The sequence below is a fragment of the Natator depressus genome, chromosome 5, assembly GCF_965152275.1.
Source record: "Natator depressus isolate rNatDep1 chromosome 5, rNatDep2.hap1, whole genome shotgun sequence".
NCBI lineage: Eukaryota > Metazoa > Chordata > Testudines > Cheloniidae > Natator > Natator depressus.
In genome coordinates this window covers 10,258,601-10,282,246 of record NC_134238.1, presented here as the reverse complement: position 1 = coordinate 10,282,246, position 23,646 = coordinate 10,258,601, and the positions used below count along the sequence as shown (strand labels likewise).

The window sequence follows — 23,646 nt, the reverse complement described above, 5'->3', positions numbered from 1 at the left end:
TCAATCTATTTAGCTTTACAAACAGAAAGATAAGGGGCAACTTGATTACAGTCTAGAAGTACCTACATGGGAAACAAATTTTTAATAATGGACTCTTCAATCTAGCACAGAAAAATGAAATTTTCAGATTATCAAGATCCAATGGCTGGAAGTTGAAGCTAGACAAATTCAGACTGGAAATAAGGTGTACATTTTTAACAGTGAGAGTGATTAACCATTGGAACAATTAAGCAAGAATCATGGTGAATTCTCCATTACTGACCATTTTTAAACTAAGATTGGATGTGTTTTGTGTGCTCTAGGAATGGATTTGGGAAAGGTTGATGGATTGTACAGGAAGTCAGACTAGATGATCACAGTTGTCCCTTCTGGCTTTGGAATCTATAAATCTGTAAATTTCATCAGCTACGGCACAAGCCTTCACCCATACTTTCTCCAGTATGACCAGAATTTTTCTCTGGCAAATCATAACAAGTTCATCAACCAAACAGCGTACCCTCCCTAGAGGAGTTACAAGCTCCATCTCCCAGGGAACATATTCTGCAATTTTCTCCCTTCCCAACAGATCAGGGCTGCCTCTAGTAAATTCCAGATCTACATTCTAGGATTCCCCTAATCCCATGATATAGGCCTCCAGGCAACCGTGAGATGTTAACAAACCTTTGGTTAGTACTGACGTGGGCTGGATTTGATCTCACAATGTAGTCACTACCCCTGAAATGAGATGCACAGACGACTGACGGTTGCAGTCATGTTGAGCCCCAGTGCCTTTATTCGGAGCTTTATACCTCATTACTAATCTTCAGAACCATCCAATCCCATGACTGATTTATTATTTGAAAAAAAATCTTGCATTTTTCCTCTGCACATTGCTGGGAGTTTAAAATTTCATCAGCAATCAGATAATTATAAATTAATTTACAATATAGATATTCTAGAGTTATGCTCAGACTTTCCATTTGAAGACCCTGTTTTCAGTTACTTCTAATTTTGCCAACTGGGCTGAAGTTTTCCAGGTTGGGAGTCTGCCTCAGACTTGGAAAGTTTCAGTAAAAACAGTTCAGCAGTGCCTGAGTATGAAATAAGGGGGAAATGCCATACGTTGCCAATTTTGAAAAATTTAACCATTTGTTATGATGCTTTATTAACCTCCATGCTTTGAAGCAGGGACATGAAATCTGGTAGCGAGGGTCACCCTGGACTCAAAGAGCTGACTTTTGCTATCTCTCTGAAAATCCAATCAAATTTGTGCAAGTTATAAACCAGTGAAACTAGCTGCACTGAGTTTATTAGAGAACTCCAGCAAAATTCTCCAAACGATCTGTCTCTACTGAATATGCCCCACCCCTACTGAGCTCCATGCTAACTATACTGAGCATGCACCACCCCCACAGAGATTACTAAGCATGCTCCATTCTCCAGCTAAGCAGGTCTTTTCCTGCCATTGTTCCTTTTGTCTGGTGGGAGCTTCTGTGGTGTCAGGCAGCAGAACTGAGAGAAGAGACTCTCTCCTGTGCTCTCAATGGACCCCAGGCAGGAGGAAATATGAGGGAAGCGAGGAGGAGGGCACAGAAAGACTATGAAGAGGATGGGGGCAGGGACAGAGGAGTGGAGGGAAATGGACCAGGCATTTTCCAAGATTGAATGCTTGACTTTGAAACCTTAACATTCGTTTAACATAGCTGTTTTAGGGGTTTTAAAGATTATTATTTTATGTAATAAATAAAATCTTCAATAAAATTACAGCTCCGTTTATGGGTTTGCTCAGAGAATTGCAGCGCCTTTAAAAAAGTGAATTCCTCCTTCAACAAGAACAAGGCACAATGAGAGAATGATTAAAAAGTACAAAATAGGCCATCAGAGTCTTCTATTCACACAATCAATTTCTCAATGGTGCCCATTAGACATACTGAATCATGCATTTTGCTTACACAGCTGCCCTGAGAAAAGCAAGGAGCATATTGCTACCATCTCCTTTTGCAGAAGGTGGGCAATTATAGCAGTCTTAAAGTGGTAACACTCTTTCTTGGTGTCATTGAGTATCATTTAGGTTAGCATACAACTGACTTGCTTACCTTTACAATATCTGTAATCACTTTAAGATTAAAATAATGTATAATCCTGCTAATGTTTCAAATTACTGGGCTGAACACAGGGGTATCTGGGTAAAATTTTATGGCCTGTTTTATGTCGGCGGTCTGATTAGGTGATCTGTTGTCCCTTTCTGGCCTTAAACTCTATGGATGAATACGAAAGTCTGCAACTCTCCGAAAAAAGTACATGCATGGATGTGATAGCTACAGACTAGTTTCCAGGCTGGATCGGTCTATTGGTCCATCTAGTCCAGAGTCCTGTTTCTGACAGTGATCAGCACTAAATGCTTCAGAGGAAGGTGCAAAAAGCCCAAGATAGGAAAATGATGAAATAACCTATTCATAAAGAAAGTCTCCTTCTAACGCTAGCCGGTAAGTGGTTTGCTTATACCCTGAAGCACGAGGGTTTATATCTCTAATAAATGTGACAGAAACACTGGCTCAATGTGATTGGGCTGAAGAACAAAAGATGGCTTAGCCCTGAGGTACTCAAAGGAAATTGGTATTTCTCACAACCTAGGATTTAGTTAGATATTGATAGGGGTCCCACACAGCCCTCACCTTATTATCATGATTTTAAACGTATTTGAATAAATCCTGATATCTAAATATAAATAAATATAAAAACTGGGACTCCTGGCCTTGAATTCGAATTCAATTCTGAAGGTTTACCCTTCCAGCTTAGTACTCAACACTGGTTTGCATGCTGGTCTGGGGCTTAGGAGACCTAGGTCCACATCCCTGCCCTTCTGCAGATCTCGGGTACATTCTTTAGTCTCTCTGTGCCTCTGTTTCCCATGTGAAATGAGGATAATAGCATTTCCCTGCCTTTCAGGGGTCTTGCGAGTTGCTTAAATACTGTGGTGATTGAGGCCATACACGTATAGAATACTTATATTCAGACAGCTTGTGGACAGTCTTTGATGCATCCTACTCTCCGTGGCATGATGTGTTAGTACGTTTGGCTATTAACCAAAAGATTGGTGGTTCATATCCACCTAAGGGTGGAGCTCCTTGTGATGGGTTCCCCTGGGGTACCACCTGGAACTGGGGTACCACTGAGCCCTCTGACCCACCAGTCTGGGCTCCCTCTCACACGGTGCTTCTGTGACAAGCTGCAAAGCCCTTCAAACTTGCACATTCACCAGCATTTACAAGGGTAGGGCCACACCCAGCTGCAGTCACATGCAGGCTCTCTAACCAGCAGCCTCCCAGCCTAGGACCGCAGAGCAGTACCGTCCTGCCCTGGCTAAATCTGGCCGGTAGATGGGTTTAATACCTGGTCCACCTCTCCCCCAATGTGAAGAGGGCCATGCACACTTGTGGTAACCAAACTGAGATTTTTCCCAGAAACCTTAGTCACCACTGGTTTGGATTAAATCATAAAATAATTGTATTAATTAAAAAAAATAGATTTTAAATTATTATGAGTGATAGCAAACAGATCAAAGCAGATTACCTATTAAATAAACAAAACCACAAACTGAGCTTAACATATTAGGATAGGATATGAATTAGCAAATTCTCACTCTGAGTGATAAACAGGCTGGCAGATTCTTAAGGCACAAGCTGCCTTTGCTTTGCAGCTTGGGTTTCCCAAGTTTTCATACACAGACTAGAAATCCCTCTAGCCTTGGGTCCATCGCTTCCCCCAGTTCAGTCTTCGTTCCTCAGGTGTTTCCAGGTTTGTTGTTGTAGGGAGAGTGAGGTACCATCATGATGTCATTTCCCCCTTTTATGTCTTCTTCCCACTTGCTGGAAAGCTCTTTTGCTGTGACCTGGGTCCAACAGTTCCCTTTGTGTAGTGCTATCACTAAGAGGTTTTATTGTACACAGTTCCTGGGCAATTCTTGTGCTTGTGTGCATTTCCTCAATAAGCCATTATCATTGTTTGGCCTTGTTACTGTTGTATCTGAAAGGCGGCTTTGGGGTGTTTTCAACCTCTCAACAGGTTTCAGTGACACATACCTAGCCAAACTTCATAACTTCACATCTAATGATAGCACACACAATCCAATGAGATATTGATGTCTAGCAGATCCAGACTCTTAGAATGATACCTCACAAGGCAAACTTTGCGCAAAACATATCCTAATTATATGACAGTGGTGAATAAGGGGTGCCAGGATGTCACACTCCTGTGATTCACAGGTCAGACTAGATGATCTAAGGCTCCCTTCTGGCCTCAAACTTTATTAACCTGTTGTTGTTAATGGCCTTTTTTTTTTTTTGGTAGGTCTCGACTGAAGAAGGTATGAGCTTGGCGAGAGAGTATTCTTGCTCCTTCTTTGAGACCTCAGCTGCCCTGCGCTTCTACATTGATGACGTCTTTCATGGACTGGTGCGGGAAATCCGCAGAAAAGAATCCTCGCTGCCCCTGACAGAGAAGAAGATGAAGAGGAAGGACAGTCTGTGGCAGATGCTGAAAGGATCTTTGAAGAAGAAAAGGGAAAGCACAACCTGATGGCACTTTCCAGTAAGCCACCTTTAGGGAGCTGATCACAGTCATCTGTAGCAATTCCTAAGGCAGCATTTACACAGCATTGTCAGGGCCCAGTTCTGGAGTCCTTTCTCTGCTTTCATTCAGTCCTTATGCAGGAATAACTTACATGAGGCCCAATCTATGGTTGTCCAGTAGCCCCTTTATGCCAAAATAGCCAATGCAGAAGGAGCCACATAACAGTCAGTTACCCTTCCCCTCACTTTTGGCACAGTAGGCCCTCTTGTGTAAGATACAGAGGCAGCAGAGTGAACATTGTACCTTTCCCTGCGTGATCCCCCAGCAAGGGGTATTCAAGGTCATCAAGGATAGGAAAGAGTATTTTAAGCATGGAGCAATTCTCCAAAAAGGGCCATGTTTGGCAATTTAATGTACCCACCATACAAACATCCAACTCATATATCATTTGAAAGTTTATTTTATGTATGATTGGATGAATTATGATGTGGAGCTGTCACATGGTGTCGGAAGCTGGTAGGCATGGTGAAATAATGGTACCCCAAATGAAAAAGTGTCACGTTGTGCATAGTTCCTGCAACATTGCAACATGCTTATAAGTACAGCTTTTACTGTTTATGTTAATTTCAACACCTTAATGTGGGGTTCCTTGCTCAAAGCCACCAAACAACAATCTATTAACATATTTTATTGGTTTTCCATGGACAAGTATTTTTTTTAGAACGGATTAAGCTGCTCAGCATGTGGCAAAAATGCCGAATATCAACATTTTGCAATAAACTAACATCAAATGTTTTCACATCACAGATCCTTAATTGTCAAAGTATCTCAGAAGTGATTATAATAGTTGTGAATATTTTCAGTTGAAATATGCGACGTGATCAATCTCACACAGAAGGTGGTGCACTGGTAGCAGTAGATTGCATGCCCATAATTTGTCCTGCCAAGTGGGTAGATAGAAATGTATGTGAATTCCTAACTTAATGCTTCTCCATTTGTAAGCTTTTGTACATACAAAGTAGCATCTTGGTCTGCCCGGTAGAAGCTTTTAATTTGTAATTGTCTATGTGTGCAGTACTATCCTTTGAAATATTCTAGAAACTAGCTTTTTTCATTCTATGACACTTAAGCACAGGCTGGCATTAGTGTTAGAGATGACAATACACCTCTTCATACTGGGTTGCAATCAAAGTGGGTTTCAATCAGCAAAAAATGGCAATTTTGATATTAACATATAGATCTAGTTTATATGTAACATAGCACAAATCTGAATATTTGTAAAAAATGAAAAAAAATTATGCTAGTGGGGGTGGTATTGCTAAGAATATACTTCGGAAATTTTACCTCTACAGGGAGGTTACAGTATGTGAAGGCATGGAGGATACAAGCTCCTTAATAAATAAAGGCTTTCCACAAACTTTTAGAAATGTGCTATTTGTCAAGAAAAATCAAAAGAATTCAGAACTGTCAAAAGCCGTCAGTGCTAGACAGAATTCTGTGATGCTGGCAGTAGTGGCAGGAGAGATGAATGGTATTGGCACCTACTGGATTAATTCCCTATTTTAGCTGATGTGCCACCAATACTCTATCAGAGGGGTTGCTTTCAGACATACATAAGCAAGTTAAATTTGGCACATGTCAGAGTTGTATTGAACCCAGGAAAGAAAACAGACTCTGAATCTGATCAGACAGCATCATGTTCACCTGCTTCCATAGCTGCCAGAGCTAGTACATCCTCCACTTCTACACCCAGTTGTGTTGTTTGCTTGCGAAAAACACACCATTAAGATAAGAAACTTCATAACATGGAAACATCTGAGAGAGCAGCTAATCTAGGAAAGGCATCACTTCAAAGAGGATGATGACATGTTGTGTAGAATATCTGTGGAAGACTTGATTGCTAAGAATGAAGTTTATCACTCAACATGACACTCTTCCTACTTCAGTAAAACAAATCTTAAAGCAAAACCACCTAGTTACACTGCAACAATACAAAAAGAAAAGGAGTACTTGTGGCACCTTAGAGACTAACAAATTTATTTGAGCGTAAGCTTTCGTGCGCTACAGCTCACTTCATCCGAGGCACGCAGTGGAAAATACAGTAGGGAGATTTTATATACACAGAGAACATAAAACAATGGCTGTTACCAATATTGCGACTTTAGGTCTGTAATCGAGTGACCAGAGAGATTGAAGTGTTCTCTGACTGGTTTTTGAATGCTATAATTCTTGATGTCTGATTTGTGTCCATTTATTCTTTTATGTAGAGACTGTCCGGTTTGGCCAATGTACACGATTTCAACAATTTCCATCCCACCATCAACCTCAGCCTGGACCAGTCCACACAAGAGATCCACTTCCTGGACACTACAGTGCTAATAAGCGATGGTCACATAAACACCACCCTATACCAGAAGCCTACTGACCGCTACACTTACCTACATGCCTCCAGCTTTCATCCAGACCACACCACACGATCCATTGTCTACAGCCAAGCTCTACGATACAACCGCATTTGCTCCAACCCCTCAGACAGAGACAAACACCTACGAGATCTCTATCAAGCGTTCTTACAACTATAATACCCACCTGCTGAAGTGAAGAAACAGATTGACAGAGCCAGAAGAGTACCCAGAAATTACCTACTACAGGACAGGCCCAACAAAGAAAAGAACAGAAAGCCACTAGCCATCACCTTCAGCCCCCAACTAAAACCTCTCCAATGCATCATCAAGGATCTACAACCTATCCTGAAGGACGACCCATCACTCTCACAGATCTTGGGAGACAGGCCAGTCCTTGCTTACAGACAGCCCCCCAACCTGAAGCAAATACTCACCAGCAACCACACACCACACAACAGAAGCACTAACCCAGGAACCTATCTTTGCAACAAAGCCCGTTGCCAACTGTGTCCACATATCTATTCAGGGGACACCATCATAGGACCTAATCACATCAGCCGCACTATCAGAGGCTCATTCACCTGCATATCTACCAATGTGATATATGCCATCATGTGCCAGCAATGCCCCTCTGCCATGTACATTGACCAAACCGGACAGTCTCTACGTAAAAGAATAAATGGACACAAATCAGATGTCAAGAATTATAACATTCAAAAACCAGTCGGAGAACACTTCGATCTCTCTGGTCACTTGATTACAGACCTAAAAGTTCTTCAACACAAATTCTTCAGCAAAAAAACTTCAAAAACAGACTCTGAGAGACTGCTGAATTGGAATTAATTTGCAAACTGGACACCATTAACTTAGGCTTGAATAAAGACTGGGAGTGGATGTGTCATTACACAAAGTAAAACTATTTCCCCATGTTTATTTTTACCCCCTACTGTTCCTCACATGTTCTTGTCAACTGCTGGAAATGGCCCACCTTGATTATCACTACAAAAGGTTTTTTTCTCTTCTGCTGGTAATAGCTCACCTTACCTGATCACTCGCGTTACAGTGTGTATGGTAACAGCCATTGTTTCATGTTCTCTGTGTATATAAAATCTCCCCACTGTATTTTCCACTGAATGGATCCAGTGAAGTGAGCTGTAGCTCACAAAAGCTTATGCTCAAATAAATTTGTTAGTCTCTAAGGTGCCACAAGTACTCCTTTTCTTTTTGCGGATACAAACTAACACGGCTGCTACTCTGAAACCTGCAACAATACAGTCACCTTATGACATCTCATTGTATCAGCTGCTTGAAGCGAGACTAGAGATAATGATCTTATGTATAACAAGAAGGCTGTTCAAGCTGCTACAAAGTTATAAAGCCCTATTTCCCTCAGATGTAGAAACTGCAAGCTACTCCAGAAGCAAATTACTGGAAAAATTAGAAAAACACCACGGTTCTGCAATTTCATTCCATAAACAGCATGGACGAGGCAAGTCTACCATTGTTCTATGCAGCAGAAATATAAGTCATCCAAACACTTTATGGATGTTCTTTTGGCGAGTAACCCTGGTCAACAGCTTTCAAATGAACAAGTGGTTTTGTATAATGCCACTTCAATCGTTCCATCTGAAAACACCACGGTTCTGCAATTTCATTCCATAAACCGCATGGATGAGGCAAGTCTACCATTGTTCTATGCAGCAGAAATATAAGTCATCCAAACACTTTATGGATGTTCTTTTGGCGAGTAACCCTGGTCAACAGCTTTCAAATGAACAAGTGGTTTTGTATAATGCCACTTCAATCGTTCCATCTGAAACTAACTAAAACAAAACCTCTGAATAGCATCCCAAACCAGGTGATTGCCGTTAACAGAGGTCTGGTTCTTTTGGGCCCCAGCTGCTGCAGGAATTTGTCCTTTGGTTAATAGATAGAGACATATAATTCAGACAGCAATGAATATCATCCTTCAGAAGACAGTCAAAGAGGGCAACTGTCAATTCTGGAGAGCATAGTATTTAACAGTTCCAAAATTATTACACTTTTGCACATAACCCTTGCTACACAGTTACACCATGATTTTGGATTTTCCAATTTAAGTGACGTACTACACCTTCATGGATTCTGCCTCAGTTATGTTGAGCTGAGGCAGTTCATCACTAATGCTGCAAAAACTGAAGTAGAAAGACTTCAGGGAGGCATGTTCATTCCAACTGGAATTGTCCCGTTTCATGCTGGTGGAAATCTCATCCATGAAGGAGAATATAATATATACATCAACACAGAGATCATTGATGGAAAGACTAAAGTGGGTTTTCAAGAACAATCTGCAGATAGTCCAGGATCACAAGAAATATCACTGAAGTTTGGGAAAGAAAAGTCACTTACTCTCCCTGGGCAATCAGAGCATGCAGTGTGCAGCATTTGAAAAATTTAGAACATGTCCAGAACTGACTTGCCATGAAAAAGTACTTGAGAAAATAAACTCTTGTCAACTACATATAAATGCTTTCCAAGATTTCTCCTGGTGTTTTTTGAGACTATTAGCTTGTGATATATGCCAGTATGAGAGGACACTGATATTGTTCACACTCAGATGATTCCATTTTGGACTGGTTCCAACCACAATCTTGCAACAAAGAAGAACACATACACAGCAGTTGCATATGCACCTATTGTGGATGCCAAACCAGCTGATATGGCCAGTCTATCCGACATGCTGAAACATAAGGAAATTTCGGAGGCTTTAGGATAGCAGCATGCTATTCAGACCATGGATCAGCAGCTGCCTGCTGTTGTTCAGAAAATGAAATAGACTCTCACAAATGAACTTGGGACCAATGTGATTTGCCTGGGTGGTTTTTCACATCATTTTATCGCATGTATTGGGAAATTTTGGATTGCTAGACCTTCCTGTTGATTCTGATGTATATGCATCTTGTACTGCAAAGCAAATGCTTCCTGGTAAGCAATTTAGCCATGCTCTCCATGTCTTGATTCTAGCATTTGAGGCCATGAGTGCTCTGAAGTTTTATTCATTTGTTAAGCAGTATCAGCAGGGAGCAGGTACTCAAATAGTTCCAGCAATTGTCTGGCAAATGCTGATGAACTCAGTAGGTGTTTGAGTCTGAAGACATTGAGTCCTTGTAACAGGTCATTAAAGAATTTGATGATGCTGTAACTCAGCATTTGCAACCACTACTGGAGGAATTTCAGTCATAGGGTTATGCCCAGTCTCCTCCATTTAAGTTCTGCGTTCATTTTCTCCAGGTTATTAGATCCTACTTCTAAATGTCCACGCAGAGCAAGAGCGTGAATGGAAACATCACCTACACAGACAGTATGGCATGCTTCAATGCGTCTTTGGTGCAAACAGGCCCAGATATGCTTGGTGGTTGCCAATCTACATTCTTGGTTATTTAAATCACCATGAAGAAGTACACAATGCCTTTGAACCTGGGGAATTTGTTGTGTGTCAGAGTCCTGGTTCTTTCAGTGGAATTTGGAGGTGACATGAAAACAGAGAAAACTGTCATCAAAAACTCAGATGGCAACAGTGGGATTGTAAGCCTGACAAGAAAGAAGCCAGCCTTTGTCAGATGGACCCTCACAAGAGATGTCCTGAGTAAATATGCAAAAGCTATGAGATTAATCATACAATCATAGAATATCAGGGTTGGAAGGACCTCAGGAGGTCATCTAGTCCAACCCCCTGCTCAAAGCAGGCCCGATCCCCAATTAAATCATCCCAGCCAGGGCTTTGTCAAGCCTGACCTTAAAAACATCTAAGGAAGGAGATTCCACCACCTCCCTAGGTAACGCATTTCAGAGTTTCACCACCCTCCTAGTGAAAAAGTTTTTCCTAATATCCAACCTAAATCTCCCCCACTGCAACTTGAGACCATTACTCCTTGTTCTGTCATCTGCTACCACTGAGAACAGTCTAGAGCCCCTTTCAGGTAGTTGAAAGCAGCTATCAAATCCCCCCTCATTCTTCTCTTCCGTAGACTAAACATCCCCAGTTCCCTCAGCTTCTCCTCATAACTCATGTGTTCCAGTCCCCAAATCATTTTTGTTGCCCTCCGCTGGACTCTTTCCAATTTTTTCACATCCTTCTTGTAGTGTGGGGCCCCAAACTGGACACAGTACTCCAGATGAGGCCTCACCAGTGTCGAATAGAGGGGAATGATCATGTCCCTCGATCTGCTGGCAATGCCCCTACTCATATATCCCAAAATGCCATTGGCTTTCTTGGCAACAAGGACACACTGTTCTAGCTTCTCGTCCTCTGTAATCCCTAGGTCCTTTTCTGCAGAACTGCTACCTAGTCTGTAGCGGTGCATTGGATTCTTCCGTCCTAAGTGCAGGACTCTGCACTTGTCCTTGTTGAACCTCATCAGATTTCTTTTGGCCCAATCCTCCAATTTGTCTAAGTCCCTCTGTATCCTATCCCTACCCTCCAGCGTATCTACCTCTCCTCCCAGTTTAGTGTCATCTGCAAACTTGCTGATGGTGCAATCCACACCATCCTCCAGATCATTTATGAAGATATTGAACAAAACCGGCCCCAGGACCGACCCTTGGGGCACTCCACTTGATACCGACTGCCAACTAGACATGGAGCCATTGATCACTACCCGTTGAGCCCGACAATCTAGCCAACTTTCTATACACCTTATAGTCCATTCATCCAGCCCATACTTCTTTAACTTGCTGTCAAGAATACTGTGGGAGACCGTGTCAAAAGCTTTGCTAAAGTCAAGGAACAACACGTCCACTGCTTTCCCTTCATCCACAGAACCAGTTATCTTGTCATAGAAGGCAATTAGATTAGTCAGGCATGACTTGCCCTTGGTGAATCCATGCTGACTGTTTCCAATCACTTTCCTCTCCTCTAAGTGCTTCAGAATTGATTCCTTGAGGACCTGCTCCATGATTTTTCCAGGGACTGAGGTGAGGCTGACTGACCTGTAGTTCCCAGGATCCTCCTTCTTCCCTTTTTTAAAGATGGGCACTACATTAGCCTTTTTAAGAAGTGACCTAACAAGAAGTAGTGGAGACAAAGTCCACAAACAAGTCTTTACCTCAGCACTGAAGAGGGATTAAAAGCATGTTACAGCTCTTAACAATCATGTAACCAACAATACAGCAAACCCATTTTACCCTGAATTACACTCTGTGAAAACTATAGAAAGATAATGCCAGACAAGATCTAAGGTTAGATGGAAGAAATACCAAGTTTCTAAACATGGCATCCAACAAGCAGTCACTTGTAAAATTGCTCTGTGGATATATGGTTCAAAATGCACTTGAGAATGTAGGAGCACACGCAACACAAACACTCCTTCTTGTGAAGGCTTTTCCAGTGGTGAAGTCCATCACCAGTGGAGGAGGTGAAGAAACCCAAGACTTCTACAGTACTTGGCACAAGGCTACTGCCAAATGCTGTATGTGCCAATATGGCTTTTGGGTCTCTTGGTGTCAAAGGAACCATAGTAATTAGGTCACCTGATACAGATGTTTTGGTCCTTGCTGTTCAATACTTTCCAAAAAATGGAGCACATAGGTAACATGGGGGTTGAAACAGGCACAATTACCAGCACAACTGGCAAGTGTCGCTTCATATGTGTATGTGCAATTTGTGACACGCTCACTCCTGACTTCTGCAACCTACTTCCTGCTCTACACACATTAACAGGATGTGACTCTGTATCATTCCTATTTGGTACTTGGGAAAAAAATCGGTGTTTAATGTTTTCACAATACAGAGAGCTAACTGCTTCAGAGATCTTGCCAAATTGGGAGACAGGGACTAACAAGCTGAAATTTCTAAAGCAAGGAGGTTGGTAGCAGTGCTGTATGAGCAAACCAAGAAAGAAAAGGAGTCCCACAGAACCTGAATGGCTTGCACCTCAATCTAGCCATCAAAATGGACAAGTCACTAGCCAAACGTCCACCATGTGAGGACCATTTTGAAGAGCATTTCAAAAGAGCATCTGGTCAATCAAAGATTTTGATGTCTTCATGCACAGGTAAACCAGGTATAGGATCATCACTTCAATATAGATGGAAAATGTGGATGATGAACTACTTCCTGTATTCTTCAAGGGCCCAGTGGCATCTTGGCTTCTACAGGACCTTATTTGTGCCTATATCAATAAGGGTTTCTACACAATCCACTGTTTGTAGTCAGAAAAATCTTCGCTCCTCAGAACTGTGTACATGCTGAGACAATGAAAACTGTGGTAACCCACACACTCTTGACAAAGATCATAATGATGAACAAGATGATAATGATGATAGTATCATCAGCACTATTACATTGCAATAATATCTGTACACATTTATTATTATATTTTATTTTACCCTTTAGATTGTTATGTTGCTTTCAGGTCACAAAAAATATCCAATCATATCTCTTGAAATGACATAGACTCAGTAAACTAACAGAAACAAAGACAAATATTTCAAAGTAGTTATTTTAACATGTTGATGGTGTCACTTGTTTATCCCTATTTTTTATGTTAATAGCACCATTTGGTAGCTCCACATCATATACCATCTTAAAATAGACATATTATGTTTTCAAATTATGTATGATGTGTATGTATGTAGAGAGAGTACATTAAGTTGACCAAATCAGTGGTGTCTGCCACTCACCTATATGGCCAAGACATTCTTGTGCCCTGGTTAGTCTCCAGATGGGATGGGTAGAACCTGCACCCAATGCTTAATAAGTCCTCATCAGCTCCAGAAAAATGGATGTACATGTTGCCTTCTTTGTGTTATTACACGGGGCTCTGCTCCAGCACAGGGATGAAAGGGTGACATTCGCTTCAATGGGAGTTTTGCCTCTATAAGGACTAGTAGCTAAGGACTTTAGGATTTGACCTTCAACTTTACATACATTTGCAGGTTAAATGCTAGGTTGTGCTCAGCATCTGTATGTATGTGCATGGGCACAAAGCCAGGAGGAATACAAAGGCCTCCCTTCTTTGCCCCATGATGGACAGCCTTGGCACAGCTGTAGTCCTTTTTGGTGGAAGGGCAGGGCAAGGATTCAGAAGTCAGGCATGGCTAGCTATCCCAAAGGGGCAGGGCCAAGGCTCTGTCTCCCCTCCCTACCAGTCTGCAGAGATAGTTGGTCACAGTGGAGTGTACATTGCACTCTCTGTTAAGGGATAGTGAAGCAGCCATATATTCCTGCACAGCAAGGAGCTAGGGAAACGCAAAGCTGCCTAGAGCTCTCACTGGGCAGTGCAGCTCTGTACAAGCCTTAGTATGGAGCAGCATATGTAGTGCACAATCCAGCCCTCTACAAACTACAGAACTGCATGCTATCAGATACTGTTTATTCACAAGCCTTGACTGTCCAAAGGAATCCTTTTACCAATCATTTGGATAGGTCTTATAGTTTAATAAAACAGCCATGAAATAGAAGAGTCTTGTTACCTTTTTTTTTTAATTTCCTTTTTTTGAAATGGATTTTATTTATAAATTTTACAGGTAAAGCATGCAGAGATTGTGTTAAAAATAAAGATCACAATTTCCATGAAACAAAGTAATGAAAGTTGTGTCTGTTATCTCCTGATCTTTTAAAACATTTGTTGATAGAAACCTGTCCCCTTCCTTGTAGATCCTGCTCATGTGATTTGAGAGGTCATTGAAAGGCTATGTATCCCTGTTAAATTTTCATTTTAATCAACATCATTTTTCTTTGAAATTTTGTGGGGTTTTATTAAAAAAAGCAAACAAAAACACACTTTTTTTGGCAAATCTGAACATTTTCAATGAAAATAGAAATAGTTTCCTTGAAAATCCACTTTGCTGAAAGGCCAAGTTTTACCAATAATAATAATTTAAAAATGTTTCATTGAAAACTTTTTCAACCAGGTCTTATCCCAGTGCATTTGCCAGTAGAGCAAACACTTTGTAGATCTGGTTTAGTATAATGAGTAGTGTCGTGGAAAAATTAACCATGCGTTGTGTTTGGATCGGAACAAGCCTGAGGCTCCTTTATTGATTACAAGCGCAGGGGGGTAACAGCTCTAAGTAGCTGCCCCTCGATGCAAAGCACACACAGCTTTTTAAAGCTTAAAACCAGAGACAAATTACACATACTTCCATATTAATTACCTTATTTGGAATACATTGCAAACTTAACACTGGTCAAAAGCAAAAACAAGTGTCTCCCCCACTAGGCCCTTCCTGTTATTCACTCTTTTCTTTTGCGGTCAGCGACCTTTCTAACACAACTGTTGTTATATATTTCATAATCTTGACTATTGCAAATATGTTCTGTCTGGGGACTTTTCCATCCTGCCCCTTCATGCCCCTTATGCACAGAAAACCATTTTTCCGTTTTGGGGACTTTCCACTGTGACTTCTCCTACCCCTTGACACACATAAGCAAGCAGGATCTCAGTTTACAGCCTGGAGGCAAGCTTGACCAAAGTCAAGGCCTTGACCTGAGTTTTATGTTCTATTAATTTTCCCTCACAGTAGGCATGGCAGAATTTTAAAAAAAATAATTTTGACAGAGAATATCCATGTTTATTTTAAAGCATTTTTCTACTTGTATTAATTTATTTTTTCACAGTTGCATGAAATTATGGGGGGGTCAGACAATAGGGGGCTCAGCCAGTAATTACTTAATGATATTAGATGTTAAGACTCAAAAAGTTAATGCCTTATAACCATTACAACACAAATTGTCAACATCACGTGTCAAAATATATCATGTAAATATCCTTAAATCAAACTCTTCTAAGCTCTCAAACAACTTTTTTCCTACTTTGTCTCTCTGTAAATTTTCATCATTAATGATGGAAATATTTTGTCATCAGTTTGTGCGTACAGTGAACATGGGCAGCACATAATGGAGGGTATGGGAGGCTAACCCTCCCGAAAACTCATGCTGCCAGGGGGACCTGAGGGCAGTGGCGGATTTGGAGGCCCCTGAAAAATGTCCTACCACCACAGCCCCAGGCTGGAGAAGCACTTGCTCCCCGTCACAGCTCCAGGGCTGCACTGGTGGCACAGAGCTTATCCGGTCTCGAGGCTGCAATGAGGGGGGGAGGGGGAAGGAGTAAGTGGGGCCAGGGCCTTGGCCAGTAGAGTCAGGGCAAGGGGCTAGCCTCCCCAAGGGGAAGCTTCACCCACTGCCCATGCCTGTGAAATTGATGTTGACTGATAAAAAGCTCATCCTTCCGTGCCTAATAATAAGGCTGTGTTTCCACTTTAGGACTGTGATGGAGAAGGAATGAACTTAGTCAAAGTCAGTTGTAGTTTTTGTTCACTGTCTCTTACATTTAAAGGCAGCTCTCACACTAGGTAGTCTTATAAATCTTTAATTATTTGTATTTCCAAAGCGCCCATAGGACCAAAGTCTTATTGTGATAGACACTGTACAAATATATAAACGAAGACATAGTCCCATCTCAAAGAGCTTATAAGCTAAAGGTAGGTCTACACTTCGGTGGAGTGTAGCGTACAGAGACCGCCTGCCCAGGTCACACTGGTATGAATAGCAGTGTAGATGAGGAGGCCCTACTTAGGCGAGTGGCATATGGATATGCCAGAACTGTACGGTATATACTCTACATGACTATATGCCCAAGCAGTGCCTTCCTTGTCTAAACTGCTATTTTCAGCAGTGTAGTGTCCTGCTGCCTCCCAAGTGCTGGAGCCTTTCCCTGCTGCCTACCCGTGCCAGAGCCTGCCACTGTGGCATGTAGCTAAACATACCCTAGATGCTTACAGGTCCTAAGTAGGTGCTGAGAGACAACAGCAGGCTGCATCAAATAGATTTGGGGAGCACAAGGAAACAGTGAGACAATAAGTAAGAGGACACCTCTGTGAATAGCCCAGATACTGGACTTTGTGCAGGCGAGTGTCATTGCATGCATAGGTGACCACATAGAAAGATACACTGAGACACAGACATAGAAACCAAGACCAAGTATGTGGGCTGATTTCCCACATCGCTGAAAATCAGGCCTTAAGAACCAGATTTTCAAAGGTATTTCGGTCCCTACAGATGAGATGGACATTTCAATGGGAGCCAGGTGCCTAACCAGTTTAGCACTTTTGAAAATCCCATTAGGAGTCTATCTGCATCTTTAGGCACCTAAATGCTTTTGAAAAACTGGCCTTAAGTGACTTGCCCACTGTACAGACAGCAAGTCTGTGGTGTAATGTCACAGATCACCTGACTCCGACTTCCAGCCCTTAAATACATGGATATCTTTCCCCTCTATAATGAAAATGTCATCCTGATTTACAATCATCTGATTTCTCAATGATCTGTAATACTTAACCTCAGCTAATTGAGCAGAGCTTATGGAGGTTATAGTCAGTGAAAATAATATAAGTCATAACTGAATGAGAGAACTGGTGCTGCTTCTTTTCCTAATTAGTCATTATGCCTCCATCAGAGGAGAAGTTGTATTTAGCTGTCAGACCTGGTTGATAGACTTAGAAATCAGCAGCTCTGCCTCTGAAGACTTCTCCGTGTCTGACTACTCTTTCTTGTCCCCTAATCATGTTTGGGAGATTTCAGGAAGGAAACAGGTAATTTTATTGTGCTGCGGTACCTACAGTCCCATGAAGATGGCCACTATAATTTACTCCACTGTCAGTCCGTGCTGCAGTTGGAGGGTAATTCAGCTTCCTCCAGGGGTATAATAAAGGACGTTAATAATAAAATAAAATAATATGACTTTTCAAATGGATCCATGGTGTCTTTTACATATATAATATATCATATGTAATATATGAAAATTTATTACCCTTTTCCCCAGCTTTGGCAGATCACATGCTGTATCCGGCTATGAAGTCATTATCTCTGGAAGGGGCTGTAAGACAAGATGGAATATAGGCATAATTTTGGTTTTCCCATAAATGTGTTCTTCATGGATGATGCTGGGCCAGTAACACTGAAGCCTGCTCTGTCTGTAGAATCACACTTCTTATTTAATGACATCACCCCCTTTGGCTCCAAAGGTACCTACAATCCACACAAATCTGATGTCCCATCATCACTTTTCTTAGGGAAAATAATGTACACACAAAATAAAGAATTGTGAGGCTGGGGTTATTTACAGAAAGCATTGCTGACACTGAAGGAAGGAACCAAACCCCAATTTTTGAAGTTTTCCTGCATGAAAAACTTTCCCCCCATCATTTAGGCCCTTTGTCACACAGGTACAGAGGCATGCATGGAACATGTGCAAGATGGGCATCACTAGTGAAAGCATCCCCATACTGGTACTTACTACTCTATTAATACCTTCCCCTGCCTTCTTCCCCAGCTTTGAAAGAGTATTACAACCTCTGTGAGCTAAATTACTCACAAGGAGTAGTATTTCATTCCACAAGTGGCCCCATTAACTTCAGTGGGACTTCTCGTGGCATAAGGTAAACAAACAATTCAATATGAGCAAGAGCATCACTATCTGGCCTATGACTCTGCCAAGACAGCAACTAAAGGTATCAGTTGGTGCCACCTGTAATAGTGATATGAGATGAGGAGACCTGTCTTTTAGGGGTGAACTGCAGTCCATCAATTGATTTCACACTGGTCATCCAACATTTAAAGTCACTGTGGGAATCCACCAGTTTGGACTATTTTATACCAGTAACTGAGAGGGAGAATCTCTCTATATGACTAAGTCATCCAGCCTCCTTGCCAGTGTTACTTAATCAAACACATTTAGTCCATGTAAATGAACTGCAAACTAAGAGCTGGATTGCAACCCCATTCATCACATATGTAAGCAGAGTCAGGATGAGCTCCACCCTGACATCTGGTGGTGAGTTGTGGCAAGTTGTGGAAAAGAACTTCAGGGGCTGATCTCATTTGCATAGGCACACCCACCCCACCTAGAATGAGGCCATAGCTGCCCAAATGGTCACTTTGGCTGCTGTGGGATCCCCAGTGTCTCTGTTATTGGGGCAGGAAGAATAAATTGTTATTACCCTGATTATGGGAATCAAGGACAGTGGAACTGTACTTGGCCTTTTGTATGATGGAGGGACTCACCATCAACAAAGTAGCACTTGCTAGGCAAGGGACATGGCTTCCAAAACTCTGTGAATTAAGAGAGGCTTGAGACAGTATTAGTACTTGGTGGTGGTATGGGCCCCTTTGTGAGGGCCTGAAATGCTAATTGCACCTCTGTCTTGCTCCACTGTGGAATATCAGAACTAATTTTGGGTCTATTAAGAGTCTCGCTACAGGTACTGTGCTGAATTCACTTTGGCCTTATGGTGCACCAGCACTAAGGCTCCCACTACTACAAGCTGAAATCACTAACGAGCTAAAATTACTAAGAGCTGAAATCACTGAGCACTGTGTCAAGTAGTGGGGAGCCTGAAGATCTAGAGTGCAGTGGTGCTGTTTGTGGCTTGGCTGGCGGAGCATTTGTGAGATGGCGAGTGGAGCCATTCGTGAGATGCGGAGCCCTGTAGAACTGTGGGGCAGTCAGCTTCAGGTCACATAAGGTGCCCCTTACCCCTTCCCCCCCACCCCCGCACAGGCACATTTTTACCCAGACTGGGGAGTAACACTCTGCAGATGAACTTTTGAACTCTGGGACTGGACTTTTTGGACTTTGGGTGATTTTTGGATTGCTGGACTCAAGAGACGTTTGGGTTGTGGGACTCAAGAACCCGAGGGAAAGGACATGGCCCAATTTGTTGGGGTGGGTCTTTGCTCATGGTTTGGTTAATGAACACTAGTTGTGGTGTTTTCCCAATTTAATGCTGATGTCGTTTACCTCATGTTATTAAAGATTCTCTGCTACACCGAGACTCTGTGCTTGCGAGAGGGGAAGTATTGCCTCTTTGAGGCGCCCAGGGGGTGTGTAAGATTTTCCCAGGTCACTGGGTGGGGGCTCGAGCCAGTTTTGCATTTGCTTTGATGAGAGGGAACCCCTGTGTACTGAACCCAGCCCTTGCTGCTATCAACTTGGCCTGGCAGAAGGGTTACACGTAGATGAGCAATTAGTTGCACAAAAAGCCCCATGACACTGCAACCGTCTAAAGGCACAATCTAGCTCTCTATAAATGACAGAGATGGATCCAAGCTACAAAATTTGTCTTTTAATCCAGATTTAAAATTTCCACTTCCCACTAAATAGCAGGTAGCTATTAGCCCAAATCCAATCAACTATTTCGGAACATTGTTTTTAGCTTATCCTGCACAGACTCTTCCATTTCATGGGGCTTCTTGGGATGTAAAGTGATTTGTAATGGAAAGGGCATTGCCTTCTTGCTGCTGTGAAAGTCACCTCATGCGGCATTGCACTGCACCTCTATCCTGATTTATAGTTCCCCTGTGCTCCTGGTTCTGAGCCTTCTTGAGTCAAACTCTTCAATTTTGCTACACTTCTCTGAATTATGGGGTTGCTATCTGATGAGGACAAACGCTGACTTGAGAGCTCCAAACTCATTTCCTGATTTGAACTTCTCCCCCAAGAGGTAAGAAAGTTGCATCACCTACTGTATATCTTCTGTCATTTGATACTTAATGTGACAATGAGATTTTCCCACTCCAGTGCTTTGTCATGCATTGTCTTACTTGCAGTGCTTTTAGCCTTACAACTGGTTCAACAACTATACGACCAAGCTCAAAAGGAAAATTATTGATCACAGCTACAGTTAGAACAGAATACAAGGTACAGAATTATAACAGGAAGGTAAAGCAAAGCAAGATTTTAGATTAATTCTTGCATGGAATGCAAGACAAACTATTTTTACAAACTAGACAAACTATTTTTACAAGTTGGGGAGACACCAGTGTCTTTTCAGACCTTACACATTAACTGAGGGGCCTGATCCGAAGCTCATTGAATTCACTGGGAAAGGCCCTAGCTCTGGCTTATCTGCACTGAAGTCAAACAGAATACACATGGAATTCCCTACCCTGGGACAGTGTGCTGAGGAAGTGAGGTGGGAGGGTTAACAGACTTGGGACCTACTCCACATTTTGGAATGGCTCGCCTGCAACCCCTCCAAGGTCTCTCCCTCTATAAGGGGACTATTACAATCTTTGCCATTCACCCTTTCAATTCACCCAACACACAAGTATCAAACCATGTTGAGCCTCAACTCGATCCATTCTCATTCACACCCTGTGGAAATTGTTCCACTGCAGCATCCAAGGGAAGTGCAACAGGGAGCTGGGTGCCATTATCAGAGCAAAAGCACTGCACTTGATATCTCCTCTCTAAACCGTCTATTAGCCTCAGATGCATACTGAACAGGACTGACAAGATAGAATCCTATAGTATGTGCCATAAGAAAGCGTTGAGGTCCCATGAGCAATCACTCAACCCTCCCAGCTCTCTCAGAATTAAAAACGCACAGGTACTCAAAAGAGAATTCATCTCCCCTCCTAGATTCTGTACACTGATCTCCAATACCTCGTGATCGACAGCACTGAAGGCAGCTGCAGATCTAAAAGAATCAGCTTTGACACTTGAGACCAGAACCTCAGCTGGAGTAAATCCATGCAGCTCCATTGAGGGCAATGGAAGATTTAGCTCTTGATTCTCATCCATTTCTGGCAGACAATCATGCATGTTCTTTCACAGAATGAAATGTACAGAGCACTACACAAACACAGCTCAAGGTGCTCTCCCTGCCCCAAAGAGCTTACAAACTGCATAAACCAAATCAAGCCTGAGATCACACTTGAGGAGAGGAAAAGTGAGGAGATTATTAATGATGAGAAGAGGTGAATGTTAAGGAATAGGTTTAAAGAAGGAAAGATGGATTGGTTGATGAGAACTGGGAAGGGGAATAGGCCAACGTAATAGATATCACAAAGCTGACAATGGGAAAAGGAATGAGGGATGAGTAAGGTAAGAGGACTGGGAAGGACATGGAGAAGGAGAGTGGAGATGTAGCCAGGGAAATATTATATTAGGGGAAGTGGAGGAGCTTGATTTTGAGGCAGTGAGATACAGGAGGCTAATGGCAGCATTCAAAGAGCAGGGGATCATTGTTGGAGTAGGGGAGAAGAAGAGGATTTAGCAACAGTGTTTTGGCCAGATCGGAAGGTTGAGAGACAACAGCAAAGGGAAGATTTCAGTCATCAGAGTGAGAGACAACCACGGTATGGAAAAATGTTTTAATGGGGAGACTATGGAGGGAACAGCAGATTATGGGGGCATTAAAGAGGAAGCAACAGGATTTAGGGCCAGATTCAAACCCATGAAAATCGGGGGTAAAGCCTCCCTTTGATTTCAATGGGCTTTGGATCAGGTCTTTCCTGAGCATCCAGAGATGGATGGAGTGGAGCAGGATGTCTCGACAGTGGAGATTGACCCTGCCAGTTCTATAGATAGCAGTAACCCTGGCCCAGTAGAGTAAGGCTCTTTCTGATGTTCCAGCTTACGACTGATTTCCAGTGTGACTCCAGTTGTATGAATTGAAGCAGCTTTCGCACATAAAAGGGAAAAAAAAAGGGAGATTTACCGTCCTATTTTTTGGGCTGAGTAGCTGCAAACACCGTTTGTGTGCCTCACAACTCACCTGAATGATGGAATGACAGCTCCCTGCTGGAGGTTTCCACTGGTACTTCATCTGGAGAAGTGCCTACCAGTTTGCAACCAGTGCGTGCAGGACATGCATTGCTGGCTGCTTTTCTTCCCGCCACTCTCAGACCAGAGGTTAGTGTAAAATGTGAGAGATTGGCTTTTCATTACTTTTAGCTAATAAAGTGTCCTCCGAATACTCCTCAGACTTTATCAACCAAAACTGGATGAAAGCCAAGTGTAGTCCATGGGGGGGAATGGCCCCTCCCCCTCCGGGTCTGTGGGCAGCGAATCCACCTCAGTACCTTGCTGGGAGGCCGCCTGGCGTGGGGAATCAGCGGGGCGATGGGAGACATGAACATGGATTTGTGATCAGGGCCAAATGACAAACACAGTCACAGAGCCCAGCAGCTGGTCAGGGCGGGGCAACAAAGAGTCTCTGGCTCAGGCCCGTAGTCGGGCTAGGTAGCCAGCTAGTTAGCTCAGGCCCTTGCTCAGGGTGGGCCAGTGGAGACTCTGTGGGCTCAGGCCTGCACTCAGCCTGAGCAATTAAACAGTTAGGGAGCCCAGGCCCTGGGTCAGAAACTCAGGGCTCAGGCCTGTACTCAGGATGAACTGCAAGCAGTCAGGCCTCCTAGATCCAGCGGAAGGCTGACAAGTGCAAGCTTCTTGCCTAAGCGAGGGGCAGACTGGCACCCACGGATTGGAGCGGCAGGGGGGACGCAGGCCCATGGACTCCACTGCATCCTGGCCCAGGGCCCTAGCAGTGGCAGAGCGGTCTGCCGCTGGGTCAGTGAGGATCCTGACCGCAACACCCTGACTCGCTTGCTAGCAGCATTGCAACCAGACAGGGGTTGGCTACCCCTGGGCCACTTCCAAATCCCCCTCTGGGCATATTTGGCTCTGTAGAGGGTCATCCTGGTCATTGGGGAAGAAGGCCTCTATCAAGGCTTGCAGCTCCTCCATGTTCGGGTCTGGCAGTCCTGGCCAGTTCTCAGCTTCCTCAGGGTCTGCAGCAGTCGGAGCTCAACAGAGGCGTTTGGCTCCTCTGGCAGCTGGGCCCCAACTGAGTTCTCCGGCCCACCTTTTATACTTCCGGTCCCGCCCACTGACTTCCGGTGGGAGGGTTGAGCGTGGTGTGCCTCCGC

General features: G+C 43.0%; 1 protein-coding gene across 2 annotated transcripts in view; it reads left to right on the top strand.

Moving 5' to 3' along the window:
• Positions 1-14,487, top strand: part of RIT2 (Ras like without CAAX 2) — a 262,487-nt gene extending 248,000 nt beyond the window's left edge. Inside the window, exons 5-6 of one of the 2 annotated variants that reach the window (XM_074952304.1) lie at positions 4,330-4,569; positions 6,819-14,487. In XM_074952304.1, coding sequence (XP_074808405.1) covers positions 4,330-4,557 — 228 coding nt within the window. In that variant the 3' untranslated portion in view covers positions 4,558-4,569; positions 6,819-14,487. Of the gene's footprint in view, positions 1-4,329 lie in introns of both variants that reach the window. The other variant, XM_074952303.1, reaches the window with a different exon arrangement.
• Positions 14,488-23,646: the final 9,159 nt, after the last annotated feature.